This window comes from Lottia gigantea (genome assembly GCF_000327385.1).
Source record: "Lottia gigantea unplaced genomic scaffold LOTGIsca_7, whole genome shotgun sequence".
In the NCBI taxonomy this organism is placed as follows: domain Eukaryota; kingdom Metazoa; phylum Mollusca; class Gastropoda; family Lottiidae; genus Lottia; species Lottia gigantea.
In genome coordinates, this window is record NW_008710370.1 from 2,546,640 (window position 1) to 2,558,469 (window position 11,830).

Here is an 11,830-nt window from a genome sequence, read left to right on the forward strand (position 1 = left end):
AAACAAGCTAATGCGGAGGTTGCGCAAGGTCGCTCATGTAAATTATTAAACATTTCCGGAAATCCATGAAAAATAGGTTTCCACGAAATTAAGTTACTTGACTGTAATAATTAACCCGGCTGGAAATGACATATTTAAAAAAATATCCCGGTACCAAGAGGGTTAAGAGTGCTATTTATAATTATGTATCTTCTTGACCAAACTGAATTTTTTTTAAAAGGGTTAATTAAAAAATTGTATATTATCACCCCATGAATGAACTTTATTGAAAACAAAAAATACAAAAGTATTTTACATGAGTTTTATATGAATTATTGACCTTTTTCTTGAAAACAGTATCAAAAAAGTATTTTATATGAGTTAATGACCTCTATCTTGAAAGCACTTTAGATTTTTAGATTTTGACAAAACTTGGTTTATATTGTTCAGCATCACCCCAAAAAGTTAAAAAAAAAAAGGTGTATTACTTTGAAGGTTGAATATTTCATACTGGTGATTGGAACTGTACCTCCAAAGAAATTTTATTCAAAATCAAAGCTGCCTGTGGGTGTATATGTATATTACCTTGCCTGGCAAGCTATCTTATCATAATTTGGATTTATTTACAGGTTATTTAAGTTTAGATGGATTTTGCCGATATTTGATGTCTGATGAGAATGCCCCAGTTTTTCTAGACAGATTGGATATCTATGTTGATATGGATCAACCATTAGCTCATTATTTCATCAATTCATCTCATAATACTTATCTAACTGGAAGACAGTTTGGAGGACGCTCTAGTGTTGAAATGTATCGTCAAGTCCTTCTTTCCGGTTGCAGGTAGATATTGATGTGATATATTTTTATTTACTGATATGACATATCTATGTCTGTCTGTCTCTCAGATTGTCCACAATAGGTCAAAAACATTCTGGAATTTATCTTATTTTGACTTATCCAAGGATGTACCTTATCCTAAATAAAGATTAGAAGACCTGTGTTATACAGATCTTTGTATGCCTAAAATAAAGTGTTAAAACCATCAAATTTTTCAAACCCCTGTCAATTGTTTATTACCTTGGTTTAATTGGTTTTAGAAACTCTTAACATCAAACTTTGCATGTCGAAATGTCAAATGGGGAATGTTTGTTTCGGAGGGAAATTTTTAGAATAAGAAAGCTGGAAAACATTTCATTTTTGTGACGAATCGCAATTTTTACTTGCAAAGTTAATATCGCCCTACTTGAATCATACCATTCCCTGCTTGCAAGTTGGGGAGTTTTTAAGATTTAGAAGTCATTTTCTGATGAATATCATGTATAAATATTTTTTTCTACTGAATCCTTGACAGTGCTGCACATTGAAGGGGAGAGGACTTAAGACAAAACTAGCCAAAAAGACTTGAATCATACCATTCCCTGCATGCAAGTTGGGAAGTTTTTAAAATTTAGAAGTCATTTCCTGATGAATATCATGTATAAATATTTTTTTTCTACTGAATCCTTGACAGTGCTGAACATTGAGGGGGAGAGAACTTAGGACAAAACTTGCCAAAAAGACATAAAGTTTTCCTTCAAGAACTTTGTCTGAATTCATATAAATATTTAGAAATCTCAAGGCATGACCATATTTAAGTCGATTGGCAGGTAAAAATGAAAGGATCTTCACACAAAAAAAAAATCATGATATTTCATCAACAATCATTTGTCTCAGATTGCTGGAAATGGTGTTCATCCTTATCTTGCGTTTGTCTGCAGATAACCTTCAGACTTCCCTTCCAATAGCGTACAATACCCCACCCCTGAAGTAAAACTGTTCGTCAACGCATCGTCCAATTTCAATCTTGTTTGATCAGTTTACATAGTCTTAAGCAATGAGTTTAATTGGATAGAAACTCTCGCATTCATTGCAGTAACAAACTATTGAAATGATTGTGAGTTGGCATTGAATGGCTTTTAGCAATTGTGAGTACATATGTAGACAACATTCACCATAGCAATGATAGAATTCAGGTATTACTGAAAGCAAGATAACATCTAAGTATAACTGATAGATAAATGGTATACAGGTATGATTGAATGAAAGATAGCTTACACATTATGATTAAATTCATTGCTTAATCTCATAAAACCGGATCAAGGGATTAACGGTTATTTTTTCGTTCCCAGTAGTTTAGTTGAAGTTCAATGATGTCACTTTCCTTGGTAAAGGCGGTAGGACTACGTACTTTTTTCTTTAGCGGATTATTTTTCATACGCCCACGTGGAAATGTGGATGTATATTGCCGTCGCCCCTGTCCGTCGGTCCGTCCGTCCGTTCGTTCACATTTCTTGTAGGCGCGATAGAGGTTACAATTTTTATCCGATTTTGATGAAACAAAATTGGTAATAATCGGATGAACGGTTTCAAAGTTATTGCCCTTGACTTAGTAAAAATGCGACTAATTTGCCTTGTAGGCACGATAGAGACTACAGTTTTCATCCAATCTTGATGGAACTTGGTATGTATGTATATATTGATGATATCTGGGTCAAGTTCAAAATTGGTAATAATCAGATGAACAGTTTCAAACGCGTCAAATTTGCCTTGTAGGCACGATAGAGACTACAGTTTTCATCCAATCTTGATGGAACATGGTATGCATGTATATATTGATGAGATCTCATTCAAGTTCGAAATTGGTAATAATCGGATGAACGGTTTCAGAGTAATTGTGCTTGACTTAGTAAAAACGTGTCAAATTTGCCCTTGTAGGCAAGATAGAGAATACAGTTTTTATCCGATCTTGATGAAACTTGGTATGCATGTATATATTGATGAGTTCTCAGTCAAGTGAGTAATTGGTAACAATCAGATGATTTGTTTCAGAGTTAATCAAATTTCGATTTTAGGCAGGATAGAAACTACAGTTTTTATCCAACCTAGATGGAACTTGGTATGCATGTATATATTGATGAGATCTCTCTCGAGTTCGAGTTCGTAATTGGTAACAATCCGATGAAGGGTTTCGTAGTTATTGCCCTAGTAAAAACTTGTCAAATTCGGCTTGCAGGCACGTTACAGACTACAGTTTTTATCCAATCTTGATGAAACTAGATGTACAAGATGAAATCTTGGTCAAGTTAGAAATTGGTAATAATCGAATCAACAGTTTCCGAGTTATTGCCCTTGTGTGTACAGCAATGAGACATTGTTCATGTTTGAATTTCATGATAACTTGATGAACTGTTTCAGGTTTTTACCTTGACTTATGGATGATTTTAAGATTATTTAAAAATTTATTATTAAGCCACTAAAGATTTTGTTTTCATTCTGACAGCTGGTAGTGGGCGTATGTTATCTTGCCTGGCAAGCTATCTTTTGAATGTTTACCCATGTCTTGTGCTATGGAGTATTAACATTAGTTGGATCAACAAAATATGTTTGTGAATGCAATAGATTTTGCATTTTTTATCAGATTTATATGATATTTGGTCACGAAGGTGCAGGATCCGAGTTAAGCACTTAAAATAGAAAATAGCTCAAGAATAGCCCCAAAGAAAAAGTGCAAAATTATCCAAACTTTTCTATTTGCAGCTCTATTTTCAGTTATTTCTAGCTAAAATTGCGCTAATTTAGGAAAGGATTGAAATTATTATAAGTATCTTCTAGTCTGCTATTCTCGGCTCTATTTTTAGCTATTTCTAGCTAAAATTGCGCTAATTTAGAAAATAATTAAAATTATTCTGAGTACCTAGTCTGCTTTTCTCAGCTATTTCTAGCTAAAATTGTGCTAATTTAGAAAATATTTGAAATTATTCTGAGTACCTTGTCTGCTATTCTCAGCTCTATTTTCAGCTATTTCTAGTTACAATGGTGCTTTTTTTTAAAAGTCTTATTTAGTTTTGATTATATTTAAGAATAACTAGCTATTAGAGGCTATTTTACAAAATTTTGATAATTATTGTAAGTCTAATTTCAGGTCTATTTTCAGCTATTTCTAGTAGATAATTATTGTGGGTCCAAACTTTTCGATTTTCAGCTCTATTTTCAGCTATTTCTAGCTAAAATAGTGCTATTTTAGAAAAATATTGAAATTATTCTGAATACCTAGTCTGCTATTCTCAGCTCTATTGTCGGATATTTTCTGCATTCTTACTTGCTTTGAAAAACATGAGACATGCTAAATCGCCTCAAAAGATAAAATAGGCGTTAATTTACCAAACCCCATAAAAACTTATTTTGAACTTGGTCGCATGAAAATTATTTTTCCAAAAATTTGATTAGGTTAGTTTTTGGTTTTACATATAATAATTTAGTCTATTAATAAGTGTCCAAAATATATTGCAATAAAATATCACAAAATGTACATAGAAATGCTTTTTCCAAACGCTATTGTGACGGATTAGGTTGAGGACAGTCAACAGTTCTAAATACATAAGTTACTATTGTGACTATCGTTAGGATTAGGTTGAGTGCTGGCAACAGTTCTAAATGTATCAGCTACTGTTGTGACTACCTTTAGGGTTAGGTTGAGGGCTGGCAACAGTTCTAAATACATAAGTTACTATTGTGACTACTTTTTGGTTTAGGTTGAAGGCTGGCAACAGTTCTAAATACACAAGTTACTATTGTGATTACCGTTAGAGTTAGGTTGCGGGCTGGCAACAGTTCTAAATATATAAGCTACATTGCAAATTCTTGATATAGCTGAAAATATGTCATACAAGAACAAAAAAGCAACCTATTTACAATCAAAGTCTAATAATTCGAAGAAATTATAATGATAAAACAGAAAGAAACAAAAGAAATATAAATTAAAAGATAACTGATCATTCCAATGCTGAACCTCTAAGCTTGAATGCATCAAAAATGAATCTACCTAAGCTTAGAACTTCAGAGTGGGATCGTAGATTTATTAATTCATTCATTTTGTGCAATGACCAAAATCGACAGTGAAAGTACTTGCGACGTAATGCAATATATTGAGGACCGGATACATATTCTATTTAAATAGAATTACAGCATAAACATAATCTTTTATCTCCCAGTGTTTTATTATATCTACCTATTTCAATTTGTAGTTTTAGGTTTCCAACGTGAAAATTACAAATCAAAAATTTAAATTTATCGTCTGATTTTGAATTCAAGTAAGATTCAAGTTCGAAATTGGTCTTAAAATTTTTATAAAACCATAACTTAGTGTATTGGTCCTCTACGCGTTTTCTAAATTCACATACGTTAAAGGAGTGTGGATCATCTAATAAAAATGAAAATCCAGTTTCATTGAGAAGTAATCTTAGATCGGTGACCCAGTTGTGTTTGCCATTAGCGTCATCCTTGCACAAAATCTTGTATATACCAGAAATAAGAAGATTATCAGAACAAACAACCTTATTCCATAATTCAACAATATGAATCTTACGCTGTATATATAAAGGAAAAATTCCGAGTTCACCTAAAGCAGCAACTAACGGAGTGGATTTACTTAAATGTAAAATATAATGTATAAAATCATTTTGTATATGTTCCAACGGTTTACCATCCAAAGAACCCACACTTTGCTGGCATATGACAACACAGAAACAACCAATTATTGAAACAGAAGACATTTGCTAGAAATACTTAAGTGGATGAATTTCAGCAAAGATAGAAAGGAACCAAGGGCTTTTCTACTCTGAGAAGCATTCGTTTAACAGCACAAACATACTTTCCATTTTGGACAAACAATAAACCTAGATAAATATATTCAGAAACTATTTCAAGACTAACGGAATTGATATTGAATGTATAATTGTTAATTAAATGTCCCCTATGAAATATGATTACTTTGGATTTGTTCACATTGATTTCAAGATTCCAGGTGGCACAATACAGACTAAATTTATCTAGCAATACTTGAAGGGCAGTTGCTGTGTTTGCAAAAAGTACAGTATCATCTGCAAAAAGCAACAGATATACTAAGATATTACTAATCTTAACGAAGCCGGAATTAGTGCTGCAAATGAAATCATGAAGATCATTGATGAATATTAGGAAAAGTAGAGGCGACAAGGTTCACCCTGCTTAACACCATATAAATTACCAAATTGATTTGAAAGACATCCTTTATACTTAACAATAGAATTAACCTGAGTATACATAGACTTAATAATTGAGACAAATTTGCTGCTTACACCTAACGAGTTTAACTTAAATAAGAGTAAATTTCTGTCAACAAAATCGAATGCCTTCCTTAAACCGATGAAGGCACAAAATAGCTGTTTTTTATTATTGAGAGAGTGGCTTATAATACCATTTAATAAAAATATAGCATCTACAGTGCTTCTACTCGCTCTAAAACCAAATTGACAGTTATCGAGTTTTCCATTACTTTCACACCAGTCAGACGACGGTTCAAAATCCATGAAAATAGCTTAGCAAAAATTTTCATAACAGATATACCTCGATAGTTATCAACATTATTAGGGTTGCCTTATTTTTGGAACCGGTTCTAAAATACTATCTTGCCAAACCTTTGGGTAACACCCTGAGGCAAAGATAATATGAAATAGTTTACATAGAAATGGTCCAAGCATATTAGAACATTCCATAAACAACTCACTACAAATATTGTCAGGACCAAAACTTTTACCACATTTGAGCTTACGGATTGCCCTGAAAACTTCAGAAGTAGTAATTTTGTTATCAAGCGTATCTATTGATATCTCAATATTTGAAACAGGTGGAACATTCCCTTTAATAACATCCCTATTACTGTCCAGGTTACTAAAATGGTAGTAGAAGTGGTCTACAGACAGTTAAGACTTGGGGGGCTTAAATTTTTATCCTTTAAAACTTTCCAGAATTGTTTTGGGTTTGTTTTATGGAGTGCACTGATTCGCTGTCCGTATTCCTTACCAATTTTATACTTAGTCCTACGTTTGATACGATTAAAATCTCGTTTATTTTGACAGAAAACTTTCCTATTTTCATGTGAACGTTTCTTAATGAAAATGTTTCTACTGTTGTTAAATGATTGCCTTGCTAATTTACATTTTGAATCAAACCAATCATTTCGTTTCAAATTACTTGCTTTGTTCAAACAATTGTAGCACCTTTAGGGTTAGGTTGAGGGCTGGCAACAGTTCTTAATACATAAGGTACTATTGTGACCACCTTAAGGGTTAGGTTAAGGGCTGGCAACAGTTCTAAATACATAAGTTACTATTGTGACTGTTTTTAGGGTTAGGTTGAGGGCTGGCAACAGTTATAAATACATACGTTACTATTGTGACTACATTTAGGTTTTGGGGAAGGGAGGGTTTGATTCCCCCAAAAAATAAGTATAGTATCTGTTATGTACTGATTGTCTTAGTTTACTATGAACAATGTTATCATTTAAGTTCTTATTTTTGAATATGCAACTATCATTTTCTGCTTATAGACATGGGGGAATTTCTCTTAAAGGCTCTTACAGTGGGCATGAACTATCTTGCTTGCTCGATTGCTGGTTGTATTAAACGGGACAACAAAGGGTGCTTTGCCTACATTATTGTGAATATTTAGTTCTATAGGTCTTGCTGTATTCAATGTCTCAATCCAATGGGCTTCCCTAGATGGACGGAATTTGGTAGTTTCATCTTCGGGCAAGTCAATTTCTATGCGCTCAATTGGGATTAGGGTGAGATCGTCTATTGAATGATCGTCGAAGTTGAAATGATTAGAAACAGGCTTGTCTTTCTGTAATTTGATGTCCGACCTATGAGCATTAAAACGAGTTCGTAAATTATTCTTAATTTCTTCTTCATATTGTTTGGGGCATTTCTTGCATATTACATTCGAATGTTTATTCGTAGAGTTGCTTACAAAATAATGAGTTTCTGATATAAAGAGACATGTTTTTCATCTACTGGACAAACATGGAGCACTTCTTAAACCTGGAGGTACTTCAGCATAAAGTCTGTTTTTAGCTGCTATCTGTGCTAAGGTGGAATTTTTTATGTTTCGTATAAATCGTTTAGAGTATCCACACTCTTTCAGTTTTGAGAAAACAATCGTACAGGTTTGGTTGAAATCAGAAGATCTTGTACAAATTCGATGAAATCGTAAAACTTGTGACTTAATATACCAGAAAAGGTATGTTTTGGGTGAAAAGAGCTCTTGTGCAAGAGTTGATGAGTATCAGTTTCTTTGAAATACACTTTAATATCCAGTTTATTTCTTTCTGCTATGAAATCTCCCTTAAAGACAGTGGTATGGAGAAAGTCTATGCTTTTGTCACTCACGTTTGCGGTTAGTTTGATAGAAGGTTGGTGGTTGTTGAGAATTTCAAAGAATTCCCAAAACTGTTCGATAGAATAAGTCCAAACAATAAAAATGTCATCCAAAAAGCGTCCGTAAAAAAGTGGGTCAAATGGACAGAGGGGCACCTCACGTTCCCACTCTGCCATGAAAAGGTTTGCGTACGAAGGGGCGAATCGTTTGCCCATTGCTGTCCCTGAAGTTTGTAAATATGTTTTACCATTAAATGTGAAATCGTTTCGACTAAGACAAATCTCTAAAAGCTGTCAGGTCTTTTTGGATCTGGGTTTCTATTAAAAGCTTTACGAACTGCCGTTAAACCAGTAGTGTTATCAGCTGATGTTTTCATTGCTGGACGGATAAAACTATCCAACTCAGACACTTTGCGTTTGAAGATAAATGCTGGTTGACCTTGCTGTTGAATGGTAAGGATTGCCAAATGATGGAGGCACTGCAAAACTTGGAAGAACACCTTCACAAAGGGTTCGTCCTTCTTATGAGTGGGGACTGGTTGGCGTCGGTACTATTGTGACTACTTTTCTGGTTAGGTTGAGAGCTGGCAACAGTTCTAAATGTATAAGCTACTGTTGTGTTTACCATTAGGGTTATGTTGAGGGCTGGCAACAGTTCTAAATACATAAGTTACTATTGTGACTACCATTAGGGTTAGGTTGGGGGCTGGCAACAGAATAATTTCAAAATCTTTCTAAAATAGCTCTATTTTAGCTGGAAATAGCTGAAGATAGAGCAGTTTGGACTTATTTTATCAAAATTCTCTATAATAGCCTCTAATAGCTAGCTATTCTCAAATATAATCAACCCTAAGTAAAGCTATCTAAAATAGCACCATTTTAGCTAGAAATTGCTGAAAATAGAGCTGAGAATAGCAGACTAGGCACTCAGAATAATTGCGTGGCAAATCTACCGATTTGTCACGCTTTGTTTTCTTTATGTTTATTTTTTTTTTTTTTTTTTTTTTTTTTTTTTTTTTGGGATGGTCCCTAGACAAAATCGAAAATGGTATAGCATAATTATCTTCACCAGACATTTTTAAATGACCTGGAATCAATTTTTGCTACACCGGAAGTGTGCCATTGCATAATGTGCAAGTATTTTGCATCAAGTCTGTAGGGCTTATTTATGAACCGATTTACCTGAATTTTTCTTTAATATGTTCATTGTTATAAGACGTATCTGGTAGGGCTAAAAAAAATTCAATTTTTAAATATTTTTGTCAAAAAAAATTGAATCCAAAATTTAAAAAAAAGCCGCTTATTATCCGATTGATCTGAAATTCACAGGACATAATGTGCCATGTCCACCAAAACAGGATCACTTGGTGCTCAAAAGTTATATGTCCGGACATGTGATATTTGCTATCCAGCTGTACTGTATTGTTTGGAGCACAATTGTGACATGTCCAGATTATGTACTTTTATGAATGTATATTTTGTACAACTATGTTTCTTGTGCACTTGTTTACATGATCAATATCGATTGCAATTGCTGGTTACCCTGTTGACCAGTTCAAGGTCACATTCAGACCATGTGCTTGTTTGTAAACTACAAATATTGAATTTCGACTTAAATGCCAAGTTAAACCAAGTCATTTAAGGTAACTACTTTTATTATTTATACAAGTTGTGTGTTTCAATGTTGAGATAAATTGACCTTGCTATTTCGTTCTGTGTATTGTCGCACGAAAGTAATTTAAGGATCTCTGAGTTCTTTCCCCATAGTAGGTAGCCTACTGTAATTCCTATGTATTCACCACTATGGCATGTCATCCCTGCTGTAACAAACCCTGAATAAGGCTTTAAACTAGATGTACACACATTTGAAGAAAAGGGGGGGGGGGGTAAAGTTCTGAATGATTATTAAGGCTTACTAATGACTGCAAATTATTTATTGGGTGCTTTAATTTAAGACCGGGCATGGCCACACTTTTCCTTTACTTGGAACCGTAATCTAAGACACAAAACTATAGTAAAAACTCAAAACTATTCGTTTTTCAGGGGATCATGGAACTTAATCGATTTAAAAGGACATTAGATGTCGAGGCAGTTGTAGCCTGCATAAATGAAACATTAGTAGAAGATTCACCTGATGATGATGGGGTTATAGAACTCGAAGGAAACGATGGTAGCAGTGCAATCCAATCTATTGTTAAGAGTTGTGAAGAAATTCAGTCAAGTCAAGAGCAGGGTGATGCCGATAGTAATACCAATAGTGATGAATCTGACGTTGAGTCTGATGATCCAGATTATCAACCTGAAGGCGATTCAATGAGTTATTCAGATGACAATGACATTGACAAACCAACAAGAAACGATCCAAATGTTGTTGGTCCTGATGTTCTTGATGCTATCCCTGTCCTTTTGTAGCTGATGTTTCAGATCATGTCATTGTGGTCCCTAATGTTACTGATGTGGATGTTTCCAGTCAACCTGTTGATGTTATTCCTGTTACCGATGTTATTGCAGACCCTGTTAGAGATGGTGTAGCAGTTCCTGATCATACTGCTGATAATGAACCAACCCGTGGAAGAAAACGAAAACGTCAATCTAATTTGTGGAAACACAATATTCGTAAGCAGAGTAGGAGTGCTGGAACTGAGTATGTTTTGATAAAGGGAAAGTTAGTTTCCGAAAGGAAACCCTAAGTGGCAAAGTGTTTTCGAACTGGATGCCGCTTTAAGTGTGCTCACAACTTTACAGAGGAGGTGTGAACGACATAGGTGAATCTGGTGCATATATTGGCAAGGACCTACGCATTGGTAAAGTTCCGCCAAACAAAACATCTGAAGAGAGGTTGCAACATGTTCGAGACCACATTAATTCGTTCCCTAGAATCGAAGCACATTATTGCCGTAAAGATACTAGTATTCAATACTTATCTCCAGAATTAAATGTTAAGCAAATGCACCAACTCTACAAACTGCATTGTCTTGAAACCTCTTTCGAAAACCCGGTTAAAGAAAGTCACTACAGAGAGGTATTTACTAAGGAAAAAAAAATGATCTCCTTAGCCTAATCCCACCTGAGTATAGGACCTACTATGAAAGTTTACCTTCATCAAAACGTGGCACTGTTGTTGAAGAAGAAGAAGATTCATAATACATATGAACAAACAAAATAAAATATTGAAAAATTCCAATGTTGTTCTTCATATTAATATCAGTTGATAGTGCGACTATGTCATTATGTGTGCTAATAATCCTGGAGCGCAATAGCAATATGTCCATTTATTGCTGCTATGCAATATTGCAACATTGTTGTATTATAGTGGATTCGGAGGCTACAATTACCACACATGACATCACTGCAAAATTTTTGGATTGTATTGTTTACCTGATTTAATATGTCATTTACAATGTTTAAAACATCGTTTTCTCAAAACTACTAAAATGGACAAATAACAATTGTGCTCCAAACCCTCAATATACAGAATGTCCATACAAATAAATTCATACAATCAAAATTTTTTTATCACTTAATCCTAGCAATATGGTTGGTATATTCAGGACTCAATTTCTCTTTTCAATGATATGTGACATGGGTGGTTTAATACAAAATTGAATTTGTGAAAA

At 34.1% G+C, this 11,830-nt stretch overlaps 1 protein-coding gene across 1 annotated transcript; it reads left to right on the forward strand.

Moving 5' to 3' along the window:
• Positions 1–10,262: 10,262 nt before the first annotated feature.
• Positions 10,263–10,903, forward strand: LOTGIDRAFT_155038 (hypothetical protein; the record flags this gene model as incomplete). Its single annotated transcript, XM_009065547.1, has 2 exons — positions 10,263–10,587; positions 10,626–10,903. 2 exons carry the CDS (start codon positions 10,263–10,265, stop codon positions 10,901–10,903), a joined length of 603 nt encoding a protein of 200 aa, XP_009063795.1.
• Between the last annotated feature and the right edge of the window lie 927 nt (positions 10,904–11,830).